The 20,977-nt window shown below is 41.7% G+C and overlaps 2 protein-coding genes across 4 annotated transcripts in view; one reads left to right on the top strand and one right to left on the bottom strand.

Moving 5' to 3' along the window:
• Window positions 1–8,484, bottom strand: part of LOC115135334 (anthrax toxin receptor 1-like) — a 61,877-nt gene extending 53,393 nt beyond the window's left edge. The window contains exons 1-9 of one of the 3 annotated variants that reach the window (XM_029669932.2): window positions 7,956–8,484; window positions 4,663–4,734; window positions 4,453–4,524; window positions 4,183–4,264; window positions 4,049–4,079; window positions 3,834–3,907; window positions 2,742–2,810; window positions 2,479–2,559; window positions 2,196–2,256 (exon numbers count right to left, since the gene is read on the bottom strand). In XM_029669932.2, coding sequence (XP_029525792.1) covers window positions 2,196–2,256; window positions 2,479–2,559; window positions 2,742–2,810; window positions 3,834–3,907; window positions 4,049–4,079; window positions 4,183–4,264; window positions 4,453–4,524; window positions 4,663–4,734; window positions 7,956–8,113 — 700 coding nt within the window. In that variant the 5' untranslated portion in view covers window positions 8,114–8,484. The remainder of the gene's footprint in view (window positions 1–2,195; window positions 2,257–2,478; window positions 2,560–2,741; window positions 2,811–3,833; window positions 3,908–4,048; window positions 4,080–4,182; window positions 4,265–4,452; window positions 4,525–4,662; window positions 4,735–7,955) is intronic. The other 2 variants (XM_029669928.2, XM_029669929.2) reach the window with 2 other exon arrangements.
• A 3,284-nt stretch (window positions 8,485–11,768) lies between these two features.
• On the top strand, window positions 11,769–15,116 carry znf488 (zinc finger protein 488). The gene is made up of 3 exons (XM_029671958.2): window positions 11,769–11,984; window positions 12,374–12,605; window positions 12,932–15,116. Exons 1-3 carry the CDS (start codon window positions 11,769–11,771, stop codon window positions 14,050–14,052), a joined length of 1,569 nt encoding a protein of 522 aa, XP_029527818.1. The 3' UTR covers window positions 14,053–15,116.
• Window positions 15,117–20,977: the final 5,861 nt, after the last annotated feature.

Raw genomic sequence — 20,977 nt, 5'->3', positions numbered from 1 at the left:
TCTCTCATATTCCATAATGAACATTGATCCTGTCTGGTGAACACTAATCCCTTCCGCTGGTTGCTGTAGAGACAGAACAGTAGGAGCACTCTGGTAAGTGAGTCCTAATAAGGTCATGTCAGCCCTCATCCATCCTGCTGGCTACACACACCAGACCACTCTCTCACTCACACACACACACACACACACACGCACACGCACCCGCACATTTTCTTTCAGAGTGGCTACTTAAGGTATCAGACGTGGAAAACTAGGCCAAAGAGGCAGCCAGGCTTAAAGAAGCACAGCTAATTTCCAACGCACACACACACACACGCTAATTTCTCAGGACAATACGCTCTCTGTCACTTCCTTGGTCATCATGGTTGGTCGGCCATGCGCTCACCTCACACACCGCATTATGATAATGTATTCTGATGACCACCACTCAGCTGGACCAGTGGGCCAGAACACATTCACTGTCAGGTGTCTGTCTTTGACAAATACCATAATCGTAAATGGCGAAATTCCATATGTTTGATCCAAATAACTACAGCTCCATCAGAGAGTATTCCCACCTCTTGACTTTTTCCACATGTTGTTGTGTTACAGCTTGAATTTCAAATGGATTCAATTGAGATTTTGTGTCACAATACCCCATGCAGTCAGGGTGGAATCATGATTTTTAGAACTTTGTACAAATGAATAGGAAATTAAAAGCTGAAATGTCTTGTGTCAAAAAGTATTCAACCCCTTTTTTATGGTGCGACTAAAAATGTGCTTATCAAGCCACATAATAAGTTGCATGGACTCACTCTGTGTGCAATAATAGTGTTTAACCTGATTTTTGAATGACTACCACATCTCTGTACCCTGACACATACAATTATCTGCAAGGTCCCTCAGTTGAGCAGTGAATTTAAAAACACAGATTCAACCACAAAAGGTAGGTTTTCCAAAGCTTCGCAAAGAAGGCCACCTATTGGTAGATGGGTTTCAAAAAAGAAGACAATGAATATCTCTTTGAGCATGGTGAAGTTATTCATTACACTTTGGGTGGTGTGTCACCCGGGTCACGACAAAAATACAGGCGTCCTTCCTAACTCAGTTCCCGGAGAGGAAGTTAACCGCTCAGGGATCTCACCACGAGGCCAATGGTGACTTTAAAACAGTTACAGAGTTTAATGGCTGTTATAGGAGTAAACAACATTGTAGTTACTCCACCATACTAACCTAAATGACAGAGTGAAATGAAGGTAGCCTGTACAGAATCTTGTTTGCAATAAGGCACTCAATTAAAACTGCAAAAAATGTGCCAAAGACATGAACTTTATGTCCTGAATACAAAGCGTTATGTTTGGGGCAAATCCAACACAACACATCACTGAGTACCACTCTTCATATTTTCAAGCATGGTGGTGGCTGCATCATGTTATGGGTCTGCTTGTCATCGGCAAGAACTGGGAGGTTTTTTTAGGATAAAAAGAAACATAATAGAGCTCAGCACAGGCAAAATCCTATAGGAAAACCTGGTTCAGTCTGCTTTACAACAGACACTGGGAGACAAATTCACCTTTCAGCAGGACAATAACTTAAAACACAAGGCCAAATATATCCTGGAGTTCCTTACCAAGCTGACAGTGAATGTTCCTTAGTGGCCTAGTTTTTAATTAAATTGGCTTGCAAATCAATGGCAAGACTTGAAAATGGCTGTCTAGCGATGATCAACAACCAACCTGACAGAGCTTGAAGAATTTTAAAAAGAATAATGTGCAAATATTGTACAATGTGGTTATGAAAAGCTCTTAGAAATGTACCCACGAAGACTCACAGCTGTAATCGCTGCCAAAGATGATTATTACATCTATTGACTCACAGGTGTGAAATCTAAATGAGATATTTCTGAATAATTGTTTTTAATGATAAATTGAATCAATTCTGAATTAAGGCTGCAACACGACAAAATGTGGAATAAGTCAAGGGGTATGAATACTTTCTGAAGTCACTGTATTTATTTGAATCCACGAGTTGGCTTAATCTGGTTCTTTAAAGTTTTTCCTAAGAGACTCGGTAGCAGAACTAATATTTTCAGCCCAGTTTGACAGCAAAAGATCCATTGTGCATAGCTCATGGCGCATTTCAAACGCATCTATAATGCATTATGAAGAGGGTATTCATAAGAAGTGTAACCCAACTTTGGTACGACCAGCTCTTACCTCCTGCACACACACTGGACGGTTCAGCAGCTAGAATCTCAATGCAGGACTTCTTAATGATCTGAGAGATGAAAACACAGAAGACATGTTGTCGTTGTGGGCAAGACATACTGTATATCTTGGGACTCTATCTACTGAGAAAATACATGGTAAAATAGTTATTCGACAACTATAACCTGATAGATACACATATTTCTATGGACCACTGAACCATTAATATGGTGTTGAATTCCTTGAAGTACCAAAAACTATCCTTTGATTCTGGTATAAATACCATACGTACCGAGTTGATGATGCCCCTGAGGGCTTGGAAACCCCCCCAGACAGGGAATACATGCTCCAGGGTGTCTGCTATGGTAGCCAGCTATAGGACACACACACACACACACACACACACACACACACACACACACACACACACACACACACACACACACACACACACACACACACACACACACACACACACACAGAGGAGATAAACTTGTTGCATTGCAGATGATCACAGAATGGACTATTGAGTGTGTATTTATGAGTGTCAGTTACCTGCGTCTCATTAAACTCTTTGACTCCCACACAGTAAACTATGGCTCCAAGCGACCGTGCCCTCTGCGCCTGCATGGAGAAAACACACACCGTTTTGACAATCTGTTAACGCCAACTTTGATTTTATAGTAGGACGCTACTGACCTCTCGTTATGAAGTGTCAAACTGTGTGTGCATGTTGCTCCAAACGTCAAGATATTTTGACGTGTTTGGAATGAAATATCAAATTTTTAAGTAAAAAAAAAAAAACACAACCCTCAGAGCTGGAGCTCATGGATAATGCACAGCCAGCACCCCCGTCCACAACGCCTTAGCAAAACCCAAGCCTATTTGATGGTAATTGTACTTACCGTTTCCCTTGTATTTAGTGGATATAGGTCCTGCATGAGCTCCATACGTTTTAGGCATATTAGGCACAAAGAAACAAGTTAAGACATTAATTCTGACTAGGTTAAGTTAGGGGTTTACGGTTTGGGATACTGAAACAACTCCAAGGTGAACCTCAGTCATTCATTTCGATTTGTTAACAATTCAGGCATTCATTCTGATTGATTAAGTTAAGGATTAAGGTTTGGGATCGGGTTAATTAACTTCAGGCATTAATTCAGATTGGTTAAGGATTAAGGTTTAAGGTTTGAGGTTGGGTTAATTAACTTCAGGCATTAATTCAGATTGGTTAAGGATTAAGGTTTGAGATCGGGTTAATTAACTTCAGGCATTAATTCAGATTGGTTAAGGATTAAGGTTTGGGATCGGGTTAATTAACTTCAGGCATTAATTCAGATTGGATAAGGATTAAGGTTTGAGATAAGGTTAAAACAGAAGAACAACCATACGGTTAATTTGAGCTATTAACTAAGACTCGCCTTGCTAACTCATTGTGGATGGATGGTGCAGTGGTCTAAGCAGTAAGCCCCCACTCCATATACTGTGTGTTCAAACCCAGTTCTGGGTACTTATTTAGATTTTTTTTGTTTGTTGCTCCTAGTGGACAATTTTTAAGATCTCTCCCGACATCCTGGGTACCTGCAAAAAAAAAAACATACAATTTTGACTTGAATTGCAAGTGCTGTCTCTGGTGTGTGTACTCACCTCTCGTTGTGCAGTAGCAAACTGCCACTCATTCAGTTCTCCATCAGTCAGTGCAATGATCACACTGGCTGTCCCTTTAAAAGCAGATAACATCATATTTCCTCAATACCAGCCTGTGCATACAAATACATACTAACAGAGCCATGTCTGCAGAAATCTGTATAACACATACCCATACAAAACACACCTGCTCAGCATAGCACACAGACACTTACCATGGTTCTCATAGTGTATCTGTTCGTTGGCCTACAAAAATGGAACGATAGAGTATCGATGTCAAGCATTAAAACAGTATGGATACTATGAGTTAGTTAGTGAGAGGTGACATATCGAAGGGCGATAGTACTACCTTCTCCAGGCCAAGGTTCATGAAGGTGTCTCCTCCTGGTGCCTCCCTCCTCAGAGTGGTTAGACCTCTGTTAATGGACTCCCTGTGAAGGGAAGGAGAGGAATGACAGCTGATCAAATACAGTGGGGGAAGACTAAGAACACTAAGGGACACACAGCGGTAAGATACAGTGAGAGAGAGAGAGATCCCCCCCCCCCCCCTGAAGGGATTTGACAGGTAAAGTATTGACAAGGCGAAATTGTGACTGTACGACGGTGTGTAACTCAATACCTGCTCTCTGTCAGTTTCATTATGGTGGTTCCTCGAGTGGAGAAGACGATGAAGGACATCCGTAACATGGGGCTGTAGACAGACGGGGTTAAACAGTCCTGTCAGAGGCTTCTTTACGCAAGTGCAGGAGAGGACAAGGAAAGGGAGCCATTTGAGACCACAGAGACGCAGCTAAAGAGGCAAGCTGTACTACAGCATGAAAGATCCTACCTGAGAAACTTCTCAGCCAGCTGCTCCACGAAGGAGTAGATCTCTATCCAGTGGTGTTTCACACTGCCAGATCTGAAGGAACAAAACAAACCTAACACTATAGCAATGTCCATTTGCCACATTTCTCTGTGCGCAACGCTTAAACCACTGCACCACCACGTACGGGTGTAAAGCCTATGGTATAAGTGAAGAAAGAAAGTTCGCTTGTAAGTGTAGCGTACGTAAGCTACACAACTTTGGAATTGCAGAGCGCTAACAACCAGAATTCAACAGCAGCCAGTTGGATGAGCTCATTTCCCAGGGGGCTAACGCTAATAATGCTAATGAGGGCTAATTGCTGGTAATAATGCTGATGCTAAATGCTAATAATGCCAGGAGGCTGGGGGCTAGATGTTCCAGCAGGGAAAGTGGGGTGTCCTCCCTCTCTCCTCCCCCTGTCTCCCCCGTCTCCTCCCCCACAATGGCTGTCTGTGTGAGGGGGAACAGATGGTCCTGGTGAGCAGGGCAAACCTAAGAACAGGTTGGGGGTCCGGGGAGTGAAAAGGCTGCTGTATGAACAACGGAGGGACACAGGGCTCACCTCTGCAGTGTGTGTGTGGGGGGGGGGGGGGGGGGGGGATAAATGGGTGGGAAAGTTATAAATAGAGAGACTTTGAGTGTGTGTGTGTGTGTGTGTGTGTGTGTGTGTGTGTGTGTGTGTGTGTGCGTGCGTGTGTGCGCGTTAACACATTGCTGCCTCCTGGCATATTGGCATAAACTTCATGTTGAAAGTCCATCTCGTTATGTCTCTAGCTGTATTCAGTGTGTCTGTATGTATTTAACCAACCACACTAATTATAACCTCTAAGAGCGGTACAAGCGCTTTCATAAGTATGTCTACATCAGACATTACATAAAGATATATAATCTCAGTCAATGATGGGAGTCATTTCATGTAAACGATTCGTGTGTGTGTGTGTGCGTAAGTGCGTGCGTGCGTGTGTGTGTGCGTGTGTGTGTGTAAACTCAAATATGCCGACTGTCTGGGACTCCTTTTAAGTCTGTTCCTCTGCTATGCTGTGTATATAACTGGAAAGTGACATTGTAATACACACATCACAGTATACTTAGGTGCTGGGCCCAGAAACATAAAGGATCCTAAACAGGACCCAATCAAGGCCTTTCTACACATCACAGACAGTTAAAATACTTTAATACTTGAGGATTATTCTGAGGTCACTGCTTGGCATTTAAAAACCCCAGACAGCCAGACAACGTGGAGACACTGTACCAGAGGCTTGGTGATGTGTGTGTGTGTGTGTGTGTGTGTGTGTGTGTGTGTGTGTGTGTGTGTGTGTGTGTGTGTGTGTGTGTGTGTGTGTGTGTGTGTGTGTGTGTGAGTGAGGCATGGCCATGCGTGGCAGCCCAGCCACCTCAGGCGTGTTTTAAACTTTCAGGATTAAAGGGTAACGTGTGAAGGCTGACTAACAGATGTTCGGAGTGGCACAACAATAGAAAAGGTTAAAAATGTTGATCAACACTGAAGCTAGCTGCAGTGTGAGGAACTGCAGCTAGCCTGATGTGATGCTGAGGACGTGACTAACTGGGGTTTGAACTTGGGTCAATTGTATGTCACAAGACTGTCAGGGAGCTAACACAAGTTTTACACAGACAAATGTCTGTTCTCACATTCATTCTTTGTGATGAATACCAGTGTTGTACACCCTGTGGGGTGGTAGGTAACCTAGCAGTTGAGAGCGTTGGGCCAGTAAACGAAAGGTCACTGGTTTGAATCCCCGAGCCGACAAAGGTGAAAAATCTGCCGATGTGCCATTGAGCAAGGTACATAAACTTAGTTGATCGTGTAAGTCTGACGTAAATGTAAAATGTACACCTGTTAAATTCCCTGGAAGTCTATACACTACCTATAATACAAGACCTCTCTCTGTTTCAGTGGGAGACAATTGCTCATGTACAACACATTGCCAGTTTAGCCTAACACCTTATGATGACTGCTGTAGTCAGAGTTCTCGGCGTGTTCAGACACGCCGGCCTATTCTGCGTCCTCCTCTATAACCTCTCCTCGCCTCTTTGATCTGTATCAGACGTACCAGAAATATTGCGAGGTTAGACGGCCCGAGCCTCTGCTCTGGGACTGGAGCGATCACATAGACAGAGTAGCCTACTGTTGTTATGATGACTATCGTTCATGGCATTCCAGTAGCGGGGATTGGCCTATTCTGAACGAGTAGCAGCCGTTGTAGGTAGGGCCAGGAGGTTTTCCTGAAAATGACCTGGCCGGGAGAAACTCTGGGCCCTATAGTCACAGGACATAACACTAGTCTGTAACACGTCATAATCATTTTTAAGCCATTAATAGATCATTCATAAACGCATGTTTTATTGACATGTTACACAATTTGTCAACCGTTACTGCTAGTTTATTAGACATCAGTAAGCTGTGTTAAACGCCACCTAATTCTACCTTGTTACTGCACAGTGCTCGCATCCAAAAACCCAACCGCAGCCAAGAAACAATAGCAGGATGAGAGAGAGGATACCGTACCGAAGACTTTAACACAGCCTCTAACAGTAGGTCTTTGTGCAGTCGGGAATACAGCTGCTGTACACCTCGGGGGTGATATATTCTTTAAAAATACCATTACTCTTCAAGGTTTTCACTGTCTGTCTGCCAGTGAACCATTCACTCTGCTGTTCTGTGCCTATGAGAAGGTTCTGCCCTCCCCATATCCTATCCTTAACCATTGGGGGAAAGCACCACGCTGACCTCAGATCAGTGTCTAGAGGGATAGCTTCCTATGGTCTGCCTGGCAGCTGCAGCAGTGTCTACTGGCGTCATCAGTCTGTAACTCAATCCCTGCATCCTGCCTGCCCTGCCTATCCCCTGGGGGAGAACAACTGTTTGCCCCAGAAGCTTTCAGTGGGCTGGAGGGGAGGACTATGCCTTTATCACAATGAACGAGTTAATGACAGACACTCCTATTCAATCAAATGAATCTGAGACAACACACAAGTAAAGATCTAAAAATGTAGCATACACTACTGTTTTTTGTTTATTGTTGAGGGAGGAAATATCAAAATAATCAAAATAATTTGAGTAAAAATATAATAGCAGAAAAAGTTACTGGTGGCATAGCTTGCTTGTCAGGGCGGTTTTGAAGATATGGGAGAAAGAATTGGGAGACCGGCGCGGTGCATCTCGCAGCAGTCAGTTTGACAAATAACTGGGCGGGTTGCAAGTAGATGTGCAGTGAGGAGAAAGTAACAAGTCATAAATGAAAACGGACACTTACTTGTCGAGGACAAAGTATAAATCGAAGGCACCTTGACAGGACCTCTCCTCCTGTTGTTCTTCTTTCATCTCTCCTTTTACGGAGGGAAGTTTGACAGTAAAAATCGCTAATCCCAAAAACACCACGGCTATAGACACGCTAATGGCAGCTCTCGCCATCTTTCCCGGACAGTTGTGTAGACTAACACCTCAGAACATCACCGAGTCCGAAATGTCTCTCACATTATAGTCTTGATGATAATGATTCACTCCAGGACAATGTAATGGTGCGCAAGTTTCGATATGGTGGTCATTAGATCGGTTGTCCACGGCGATGCGATAAACAGCCGTCAGTCCCAAGTCCCTCTTCACTCCGGATTTCTCGCCTCAAGCAGCTCCTGGTGGTGTTGTGGAGGACAGGACTCAGCTCAAAATGTCTTAGACAGGCACCGATCAGCCAGAATACTTCCCATTTCCGGGATAAAAAATCATCATAATGAATATCCCGATAGCCCTATAATAGGTTGGGAAGTTAAATAGGCAACAAAGATATAGGAAACGACTCACATTTCACTATGCACAAGAAAGTGCCTCTTTCTCCCCACCCTACGAAAACATGACGGATGATGAGAGATGTGGACTTTAAAAATACATTGCCGTGCATAAAAAGTTCAATTTGAGATCCAGACGTTTTAGTTGCTGTATAGGCTGTGCTTTGAGATTATGGCGCATTAGAAATGGATGGCAAAACATTCTGTTTAAGATTGAAACAGCAAAATATGTATTGTTATGCTTGTTAAAAGTTGCATTTACATAAAGTTATTTAAAAATGCAATTACATGTAAAAAAAAAAATATATATGTTTTGTAATTCTTTCTCCACCCCACGTCTGGATTTCGAGCGCATCAGATGAGGGCATACCAGTTAGCGGCGGTGGCGAGGCGCACACACCCCCCGGCACAGATTTAATTTATGCCAACTACCAATTAGTGTAAGGGTGAATCGAGTATCGGAGGAGAGGTGTCCTGACATCTTATTGTTTAGTCAGAGAGAACATCTTTCCGGTGAAACGCTGTTCTTCACAAGTCTACTCAATATGATTCAGCCAAAATGTCTTATAAAACAAGGATGCTGAATTGACTGGATTGTAGAGCTGTGGATGCAAAAAGTACAGAAACACATATTTCATACAATATTTCATACAATGTATAAATGTCCCTACGCATCATATTTCAACGAATGTATGACATCAACTAAAAAGTGATTGGTAGTAAATGTATTTGAGTTTCAGGAAATGCATTAGCTCTGTTGAAGTTACAGTGCATAAGAGAGAATGACAAATTGGCCTCTCGCTGAGGTGATAGTAACGATAGGATACTGGTTAATTTTCAGGGGCTGAATGTAAAATTGAGCATTAGCTTACTAAATGCCATCTGATCCAGGGGGTCCGGCCTAGCCACTGGGCAAATGCATTATTCATCAAATTAAACTGGAAACGATTTTTTTATTATTTATTTTTTTATCTAATGAGAATTTAGTAGATTATTCTGCATCACGGGTTTAGTTGGGGTAAATATAATCTCTTCCAGGCTGAGAAATGTGTAAAATACAGTAGAACTACCATGGGACAATTGGAAATGTTTCAGCTTCGGTTGGTGGCCTACTATTTAGGGATAATGTCAACATATGTATTTGGTATTTGAAGATTGAAAATGAAATGATTATACTTTGTCACTAAATATCACTGACACATAGGAAATACTTCTGCATACAGCTGGGTGTAAATTCATTTTGAATAGGACCACTTCGAAATATTGTGTCATTGTTCTGTGGATTTGAATAGCATTCTTATGCAATTGAACATACATTTCGATGGAGGCTACATTTATGCTGAGTTAACATAGCTACACAGCCTTCTTATTTCCATGCTCCTAACCAAGAACATTAGATAGTTCCATGTTCGATTTGTCAACACAGGCATGACTTGTATGGTTTTCCCAGAGAAGATGGATAACAAAACTTAATAACAATTCGTTTGGGTAAAAATGAAGCATAACGTTATCTCTTTGCAACTAACAATTCGACTCTACTAAACAATACTGACGATGAATTGTGCAACCTTGAGCAAAAATGGGCATCTCTCTCTCTCTTTACCAGTTCAGAGTTCCTCTTATGCTAATTATCCTGACTGTAAACCAGAAAAGAACCAATCAGAGTTTCCCTGGAGGGACTGATGTAAGGTAGAGCGTGTGTATGTGTGTGTGTGCGCGCGCGCGCGCAAGCACGCCTCACTACTCCTGTCACTGATGGAGATAATGGGCTTGTTCCGACATTGCAGCCGAGAGTGCAGGCGAATGCCGATCAACAAAGACCTTGCATCATAAATAACCACTCATTAATATTTGTAGATCAGTCAGTCAGTCACAATTTACCCATGATACAATACGGTTTTGATCCTCTCGAACACGGCCATTAAGAGTGTGTGAGCGGAGCAGAGAGGCAGTAACGAGGCAGACACTGTCGTGATCACTCTCGTTCTCAGACCGTAACAGCAACCGAAGGAAGGAGAATCGTTCTAGCGGCCAGTGTACCTGCTGATAACCAGCCTCCTCGCGGACATACCGAACCACACGCTACCTCCACGACCAGACGGTGAGTGGGCTGTGGGCATGCAACAGACACTTTTGGGTTCTCTTGGATTAGTTGTTTTTTTTGGAAAAGGGAAATTGTTATCTCTAGCAAAGCTTTACGCTACAACTGGTGTTTGGTTGTGAATGAAAACCTTCTCATCAGACATTGTTAGGCTATTACATTTATTGGAAAAATTACCTACATCTTTAAATAAATGTTTTATTTAATATGCATTGTATTTGATATATCCAGAATAAATATTCCTTATTAATCAAAAGCCCATAGCCTACACTAAAATAGACACAACGTCCAGCTGAAGTAAATATACCAAAACCTGTGAATGGACATTGTTTACAACAAATCTCAGTGTGGCTATAATGAATATATTAATATTACCAAACTGACTCGAAGCAGAGACGCATGTAGACCAACGAGGCAGTTGCAGCGCAGATGGGAAGACAATTGGACAAACCGGCTGAAAAACTGAGACAAAGGACGCTAGAAGTCAAACCCATTACATGCCTGCTACACATTGTCGGAGGAAATTTAGCTGAATGATATCATAAATCAGAATTTGCCACTAAAAAATATGGTTGAAAAATAAAAACTACAAAAAGTCAAATCATGTTTAAAAAACAACAACTTATAAATGACAACGGTGTCACGGGGATATGAACTCTCAAATCTGTGGTTTTAAACATTTAAAAGTATGTATATGTAATAACATTGAACGTGATTCATATTGTGGCATAATAAAGATACAGTATGATTAACTAAAAAAACATATTTTCCTATAGGTCTAATTGTATCTGGAGTCTGAACTATTTGCTATTAAAAAATGGATTTCTGGTGGAAAACAACGAATATGTCGATTAAATGAATAGGCCTATTTATTCAGAAATAGAAAACTAATCAAAACCTCTAGTCATAGATCTAGTCTACTATTTTCGAAACGAATAAATGATAGTTATATAAGGGCTACTTATTTGGGATTTAGCATGTTTAAGCCAAATTGATCAGGCCCACGTTTTAATATAAGAATGCAATACATTTTCACAATTATTTGACAAAAGCATCACATTCAAACGCTCCATTCCTCACCTTTAAAATGTCCTACACTTTGGATCAGACGGCGATAAAATAACATTCATTCTTTAAACAATGGATTGTTATTAACGCATTTTGTTTTTCCTACAGGCTAACCATGGACCAGAGTTTTTTATCTCGTTCCCTCTGGACCAGTGAGGGTAAATTCCTCCAGCACCACGCGACAGACCTCTATACCAGCGTGCACGTCACTCGCAACATCCCAGCTGGGGCACAGTTCGGCCCGTGCATCCTTCAGAATACTTTCTATGACACGGTCGCCTTCATAGCGCTCAAATCCCGCGACAAGAGAAGCAAATCATACGTGTTCAGAGTAAGTTCGTTTTTTTTGAAATATTTATTAATAACACAATTTAACTTGCAAGCTAGGATACCACCGAGACAATGAACACATTAGACGTCGTTCTAAAAACCTTCATAAAAACATAGGCTAAATCTAAATCTTATAAAAAAGAACCATCAACAACAAAATGACATGTTCTACAATGAGATATGTGTGTTGGTGTAGCCTAATACAATTTCATTGCCATCCATATAGGCTACCCGTGGAAAATGATTGACCATGCCATTCGGTCACATTTGCACCTTTACAAATTCGAATCAATTCAGTGTTTTCACTATAACTGAGGAGAGGTGAACCTCATTGAAACTTTGACAATGTTGTCTCTATGAATGAATATTAACAATGATTTCTCTCAACAGGTGGACCCCGAGGCTATGCGGAGCTCTGCTCTAGTGCTGTCCTGGCTGCGACTGGTGCAGGCGGCGTGTGGCAGGGAGGAACAGAACACCGAAGCGTTCCTGAAGGGAGGCCAGCTGTATTTCCGGACCACCAGGGACATACGTCAGGAAGAGGAACTGTTGGTGTGGTATGACCAGGAATTGTCACATCTACTGGGCTTCACTGACATCTCAGCCAGAGGACAACATGAAGGTGAGAGAGAAAGACACTTGGGAAAGCGCTATAGAAATACAACTCTTCGTCACCATCCTAATCATCATCCTCCTCATTTCAACATATAGGCTTACTAATGTTACCGATGTTGTTTGCTTGTTTTAGCATTTTGCCAGGAGTTTTGTTGTAGCCTGCGTAAATGCGTAATGCATATTGGAAAATACAGAAGGAAGAGGAAACGAGAGAAATTTTTCAGATAATATATATGGACTATTGTTATTTGATTAGTTTATATCTGAGTTAATTTTCCCCTAATGTGTTTTTTAATGTACATATTAACGAACAAATTGTATATCTCTTCACAGAGCTTAAATGCGCAACATGTAACCAGGTCTTCAAGAATGAGCATCCCTATTTGGCCCACTGCCGCTTCCTGTGCGCGCAGGTGAAGTATGACGCGCTGAGCAGAGAGGCCTACGAACACAAACACATGGAGATCAAGCGGCAACGACGCGTCACAGACTTCCACAACATCGCTAGGGATCTGGAACATAAAAGATACGGCGCTAGTGAAGACGCAGAGATTTCCCCGCGGAAATGGAAACACGAGGAGACGGGTTATCCCCGATGGAGGAAACCTGTGCTACTTGAGAAAACCAACATATCGAACAACAACAACAACATCACACAGATAACCAGAGACTACCACCCCACTGCGCCAGAGTCAACTGGCTCTGCATTGAAACTGAAGGCGGAGAAGTACCAGCTCAAAAAGGACCACGTGGAATGTAAAAATAGTGCGTTTACAGAGGTTGGAGCAGCGAAAATTAGTTTTACGCATGAGAAAGAAAAGCCAACGGAGGCTGATTCTGAGACAGTGCGGGAGATGAGCGCTGATTTAAACTCAAACAGCAACAGCAGTGCCTTTTCATTCGTTCTGCGCAGTGGAGCGGAGGAGCAGAAAAGCGCTTTCTGTAAACCCTATAAAAGGACTTCTAACGGCTCTACAGCGCACCCATCCAACACATTACCTGCTCAATTGAACCGCCTAGAGGATGTGAGAGACGTTTTTACTTCAAAGACGGTTCTGGGATACAACAATCTATTGGCTACTAATATGTTGAATGGTGATTTACCTCGCGCACAGACACTACCTACACAGGTTAATGGAAACGCTTTCCCGTACGCGCCAGAGCACTGGTCCAGGAGCATTGGAGACCAACTACAAACCACGTCGTCTTTAACAATTCTTCCACCAACGTTTACCTCCATTGGGGTGTCAGTGCAAAACTGGTGCGCCAAGTGTAACCTCTCCTTCCGCATGACGTCTGACCTAGTGTTACACATGCGCTCGCACCACAAGAAGGAGTTCGCGGCGGAGTCCCAGGTGAGGAGGAGGCGAGAGGAGAAACTTACCTGCCCTATCTGCCACGAGTTCTTCCGGGAACGGCACCACCTTTCACGTCACATGACATCGCACAATTAAAACCCATTTTGCATATAAGAAAAGCCATTAGAAAACGTATATTTAAAGAAAACGACATCGGACATACTGTATGTAATTACAAGAGTAGAACAGAGTAATTTAGAGTAATTAAGCATTTAATGACAATTTGAAGTCACCAACATCTTAATGTAGGACCATCCACTTGTGATTATCGATCATTACGCATTAGGGCGTATTTGGGCACGTAGGTTCTCATTCAGGATTTCACACAGTGTCCACTAGATGTCCACAGAATACGAAATTGAATACACAACATATTCATTTTGATTATCTGCACAGTGGGTGATAGGAATGTTGTGTAATAAGGATTATAAGGTTCTATCTGCATTTTTGTCAAAATTGAGTTATTGACATTCTTGTTTTACTCAGTGTTCTATATCAAATCAAATCAAATGTATTTATATAGCCCTTCGTACATCAGCTGATATCTCAAAGTGCTGTACAGAAACCCAGCCTAAAACCCCAAACAGCAAGCAATGCAGGTGTAGAAGCATAGTACTCTAAATACCCCAATTAATGTTGGTAAGTTAACAAAAACAGTACACAATCAAAATTACTGACACCATTCAAACGGCTCAAACGGCTCAGAAGACAATTATCTCAGAATCATATTTTTTGCAGATATAACCTTAAAGTCCCAAGCTCTCGGTATGTCTGATCCGTGCCTTATGAAACTCAGGGTGGGACTGAAGAGAGAGACTGAAGGTCTCTTGCAGCTCTTGCTTTTGACCTCTGATTGTTATAAACATGTTTTCAATGTCTATTACTCAATGTTTGACGAGACCTACAGTATTACCAGAGCTTGTACGGAGATAGATGTGTAGATTCATTTAGCTTTTTTTGATGTAAAAACAACAACAACAACATCAGATCCAAACTCCACTTGCCCTGTGTTTTCTTTAAACTTCCATAAAGACATTTTGTGTGAAACATATGGACATTGTATTACTTGACCCACTATATTTCCTGGCTTCACCCATATGTGACACAAGACATACAACCTGAACTATTTGTCCCATTTCATTTTGGCCCATTTAATGTATTGCTGAATAAAAATATACAGATGAAAATGACTGCAAATAACAGAGTGGATGATAATATGGAAACACATCATTTATCTTTTTGAAGACCATTTTAGCAAGTTGTCTCTCATATGTTTACGTCATTGCCGTAAATCGCTTCTATTCCAACAGGTGGCATCAGCCACCAATTTTCCTCCAATCCAACGGCCAGTGAGTCCAGTAGCCTCAATCTCATTCCAATATACTTGCTGTTTTTTTTACCTTGTTTAAAGGTGGGTAACGACTCATCTATGAGGCCAGGTGGGGCTAGTACCCAAACCAACAATACTGGTCAAGGTGTTATTAGGAAATTATTTATAGTGCTGAAAAACATCAACTAATTGCGTCATAAAAAAAATACATTTTTTTTTGTTAATCTCATTCACAATAGTCTGACTCATGTCTTCGTGTGTCAACCATCAAGCGAATAAGACATAATCTACAAGGTGACAGCGAGAACAGTATTAATCACTTGGTCCCCATTTAATCAGATCCACTTTACCCGAAATCCGCATAGCTGATGTTTTGACGAAGTGGAACTGCGCTGTAAAATCCACAAGCGTGGCTTCCCGAAAACACTGTTGCGGTGAGATAACTCGAGCTGTTGCACTATGATGATACGAGCAGTACTTATCTCAAAGAGCGCTCATAAACCAGCTCTATGAGCAGACCCCCCCCCCCCCCCCAGTTGAAACTTGTTCCCCAAACTTGTGCCCCCTCAGTTTTGCTTTAATGTCCCTGTATTAAAATAGCAAAAAGTTCACATTTTTGAGTGACAGGTTGGCGCAAAATCTGTGTCTCTGCTGCGCTGTGTCAGCACAGTGGACAGTGTGGAAAGCCACTGAGGGGGACATTAGACGCGATAGAGTCAAGAGGGGAGGGGGCAGTATACCTTTTCTGTCTGTGATGGAATATACTCTCCGAAAAGACAATCAACTTGCCAATGCACCATACCTCACTATGCCTCACGATATTCAAAATTAAATCATAGGGCTCATGAGTGGGGAGTCCACAGCTACATGCGAAAACTAATTTTCCACTTTGACCTAATGTGTTCAGTCAGCACAGAAGGAACATGCTACACCTGAGGAAAGCTCAACTAATCCAACTGGCGTTTGAAGGGGATCCTACAATAATATTTCGAGGAGAATGGAATGATCGATTACTCAGAAAAACAATCCAGCTTGTTGGTTTTGATCAACATCTTGGTGGTATAGCCAGTGGCGTCATTTCAGCAAAAATCGAGAGTATGGAATGGCAAAGTGGCTTCCATAGCAAGCAAGCTATTCAACAGCCTTGCTTTAGTGTGCAGGGCGCTGTCCATGGTGCTGATAGAGCGCAGTGGAGATTTCGCCGCAACCAGTCACTTCCTTTTCAAAAGCACTCAATGGTGTCGGCATTTGAACTTTTAGTTTTATTGTGGTATCGATGATATAAGCAGAATTCAATATAATTCCAATGTAAGAACCCAAATGACGCCCCTGGGTCTAGCTACATATCGGTATGTTTCATCCTAGAAATAGATACCTTCTATTATGGTTTTCTTTGTAGCCTATTGTTATTACGTGGTTGTAAATGGAACTATACGTAAAGCTGCCGTTTCTGTACTCATGAGCGGCATGGTTTCCCATGCTTGAAGCGGTCTTATAGGCCTATTTGTTTGGCAAGGCAACTGTGCATGGCTGCAACTCACTGATGTAGGTATCTCACTGCAACTCACTGATGTTTTGGATATTTGGATCTCTATTCGCCATTTGTTTATTGCGTTTGTTTATTGCTAATGTAACTAGCCTAAATATAGAATGATATTCAGATTTTTTTTTACTATGCCTACTTGGTACCACTGTTTTGATCCGTTTACATTCATTCGTTCACATTCGCAGTTGCGTCGGTATACTAAGCCAAACTGCTATTCAGTATTTTTGTTTGGATGCATGATTAACTAGGCAACTACTTTCAGCATTTAGTTTGCTGAGCTGTCTGTTATAGTGAGCTCGAAAATGGTTGGGACAATAACCACGTTTCCATCTACTGTTTTTCTGAGAGTAGTCATACCGTGTATAAAAAAAAAGAATCCCGACAGCTGTGATGGAAGGCGGAAGTTTGGTAAATGCCAACAGATAATTACTTCCTTCGACATGGTGGGATCTTTTTGTGTCGGTAAAATTTATTATGCGAGGAATGGGGACGGGAACGCATTTATGCGGGAATATTGATAGAATGACCATCATATTGAAGGTAACTTGGAATCACACGATGATATGTTGTGTGGTCCTCCCACTACGACTAGGGAAACCATGCAGTTTATTAGGCTACAGATAAAATACTTTATGATCAACTTCACAGGGCGGTGAAAGAGCACGGTGATCTTGATGCTCCTTTCCAATAAATATCCGATTCTGGTGTCATGATAACGGTCGATGCTTAACTGCCGTTTGACAAATACAAATATCCTTGATGTTATCCATAATAATTTCATCATGTAGACTACCTGTTGGCTATATGCCAGCTGTTGGCACACGTGCCAAGACCAGAGGTTTTGTTACAAAACTATCTGTAGAGTCGAAAATGTTATTCACACTATACAAATCACAATAAAGACTACCACAGTGACAGTCACTTCATCCTCATGTTGATGTATTTTTTCATATATTTTTTGGAGGCTAGACCCTGAAGATATTTACCTAACATTGTGTGATGTGTATAGTGGCCTTTCAACGAGGACCTTCCTGCTATGGTACATGGGTGAGAATGTCTGTCCAGTTGTAGACAAGAAGGATAGACCCTCAAGACATGTACCTAATCGACATACATATCGTTTACTGAGTGACTGGCAATTTAAACAACCAAAAAAAAAAACACAGGGTGCCAATAAGAAGAGCATTTTGCCATGTCAAACAAAATATGCATTAAGAAGACTGCTCTCAAAAGTGTGATGACGGGGCAAATAAGAGGGAAAAACACAAAGTAAACATCAGTAAATTACCCACCACCTCACCATGCGAATGGGAAAATAACACAGCACTGATCGATGGTCCTGTGAAAGTACATCGTCATGTCCCTGACAAACGGGAGACATCAATCAGGAGGAATAGACACACCATCCGTGGTACCATGAGGTTGGAGATGGCCTTTGCTGGACACTGCTGCCGTTTCTCTAGCTCCTGCTGCCATTTCTTTAATAAAAGAGAAGTCGTTTTATTTTGCAAACAAATCTCTATTTTTTATTTAAATGGCATTCTGTAGAAGGGTCCAGACACAATGGAATATGAAGTTGCGGATGAAGTTCAGAATGACACAATTTCATGTGTACAACATGTAAAGACCTGCATTACCACGCTCAGAGCTTTGCCGTTTCTAAAAGGACATACAATATTTGGGTGTTTTTGGAGCCCGACTAGCATTACTACTCTGGACGGTTCTCACTTAGAATATGTAGACAACTACAAATACCTAGGTGTCTGGCTAGACTGTAAACTCTCCTTCCAGAATCATATTAAACATCTCCAATCCAAAATTAAATCTAGAATCGGCTTCCTATTTCACAACAAAGCCTCCTTCACTCAAAGCCCCAAATACCACCCACCACTGCGACCTGTATGCTCTCGTCGGCTGGCCCTCGCTACCTATTCGTCGCCAGACCCACTGACTCCAGGTCATCTATCAGTCTTTGCTAGGTAAAGCTCTGCCTTATCTCAGCTCCCTGGTCACGATAACAACACCCACCCGTAGCACGCTCCAGCAGGTATATCTCACTGGTCATCCCCAAAGCCAACACTTCCTTTGGCCACCTTTCCTTCCAGTTCTCTGCTGCCAATGACTAGAACGAATTGCAAAAATCGCTGAAGTTGGAGACTTATATCTCCCTCACTAACTTTAAACATCAGCTATCTGAGCAGCTAACCGATCGCTGCAGCTGTACATAGTCCATCTGTAAATATCCCATCCAATCTACCTACCTCATCCCCATGTTGTTTTTATTTACTTTTTTGCACACCAGTATTTCTACTTGCACATCATCATCTGCACATCTATCACTCCAGTGTTAATTTGCTAAATTGTATTACTTCGCTACTATGGCCTACATATTGCCTTACCTCCTCATGCCATTTGCACACAATGTATATAGACTTTTTTCTATTGTGTTATTGACTGTACGTTTGTTTATTCCATGTGTAACTCTGTGTTGTTGTTTGTGTCGCACTGCTTTGCTTTACCTTGGCCAGGTCGCAGTTGTAAATGAGAACTTATTCTCAACTGGCCAACCGGGTTAAATAAAGGTAAAATAAATAAATAAATACATCTTTAAATAATCTCCATGGGCTCCTTTGAGATACAATACTTACTCAAAACAAATGATTTCATAAACATATCGATTTAATTAGCACACATGCACCACAGTGTCTGTTTTCAGATGTTTGAACTAGCATGGCTAATCATTATGATAGCACAGGCAACAAATATTTCCCACTCACAATGTCTCCCATCCAGAAAAGAGCTGATTTAAACACAAGATCAAAAACACACACACTGTACCAAAGGATTCGGCTGCATGACAAGAGTACATACCATGTCTGGCATATTGGTGTCTGTCTGAAGATGTTTCACATAAACACAAAGCCGATAAAGTTTTCGGAAAATTGGCAGGACACACACACCAGAGGCCCCATTTCAGTCTCCTTCACCGGTCCCAAATCTTTCCCTAATGTTTCTTTGAAACATTGACATTATTGTGCATTGTAAAACTCGAAATAAAAGCACACAACGGACCCTTGCAAGTAGAATAGCAAGTAGTAGCAGTGAAGTAGAAGTATGTCCATCTCTTCAGTGTTTATACCAAAAGGGACACCGGAAAATATGTGATGTAGACACAGGGGCGGGACTTAAGTTGCAAAACTCACTCAATATTGCCCCTCAAGTCTTTGCAAGGAATTATACAGCGATAATTACAATTCAGGTAAAGAGCATCACAGTCAGGCTGTAACGCTCGTCGTTGGAAGGAGTAGATCAAGGTGCAGCATGGTAGGTGTACATCTTTATTTTATTGATGACACCGAAAAAACAACAAATACAAAACGAAATGCACTGTTCTGTAGGGCTGGAAAGCAACAGTACAAAAACAAGATCCCACAAACTAAGGTGGAAAAAAAGGCTGCCTAAGTATGATCCCCAATCAGAGACAACGATAGACAGCTGCCTCTGATTGGGAACCACACCCGGCCAACAAAGAAATATACAACATAGATTGCCCACCCTAGTCACAGCCTGACCTAACCAAATAGAGCAACTAAAAGGATCTCTAAGGTCGTGACACAGGCAGAAAAATCAGAATGTTCTATCATAAAGTGAGAACAAATAGTTTCCCTGGCTGCTATTTGGCTGCTACTTACAAATACTATAACAGTAAACGAATAGATGACATTCACTGCTATAAACATGTCTCCAATATAATCGCATAGCTTACTGCAAACCTTTGACAAATACATCTCCTTGTGAAAAGGCGTCCCATGGTCTGTTTTGTCAATGAGCTCAATGTATTCCAAACACTGGTGGTAACCACATTATCCCAATCATTTAGGTAGTAATCGATGCCCCCCCCCCCCCCTGGTATGTTCTATTGCAAACTGTCTGAGACTCATTGTGAATGAACTACTAATATCTAGTTAGGTAGTAGCTACCACAGCCAGTTCAGCTAGCTAGCCTCTAACTAGCTATCTGTCAGGTAGCAGTATCAGTATCTGTATTTGTATCAGTATCTGTTGTGTGAATGGAAAAGTTTTGTAGCCTGTGTTTTGTTTCAACAGAAGTAAATACCATAATTTACATAATGTACATTGTATATT

This window comes from Oncorhynchus nerka, linkage group LG10 (genome assembly GCF_034236695.1).
Source record: "Oncorhynchus nerka isolate Pitt River linkage group LG10, Oner_Uvic_2.0, whole genome shotgun sequence".
Classification (NCBI taxonomy): Eukaryota; Metazoa; Chordata; class Actinopteri; order Salmoniformes; family Salmonidae; genus Oncorhynchus; species Oncorhynchus nerka.
The sequence above is the reverse complement of the archived record's forward strand: the minus strand, read 5'-3'. Positions and strand labels throughout refer to the sequence as shown.

Bases quoted from the DNA above. Each gene is read 5' to 3' on its own strand.
- znf488 (XM_029671958.2), top strand. From the start codon at position 11,769: ATGGACCAGAGTTTTTTATCTCGTTCCCTCTGGACCAGTGAGGGTAAA. The intron at 11,985-12,373 runs GTAAGTTCGTTT...TTCTCTCAACAG, and splicing joins GCAAATCATACGTGTTCAGA to GTGGACCCCGAGGCTATGCG. The intron at 12,606-12,931 runs GTGAGAGAGAAA...ATCTCTTCACAG, and splicing joins AGCCAGAGGACAACATGAAG to AGCTTAAATGCGCAACATGT.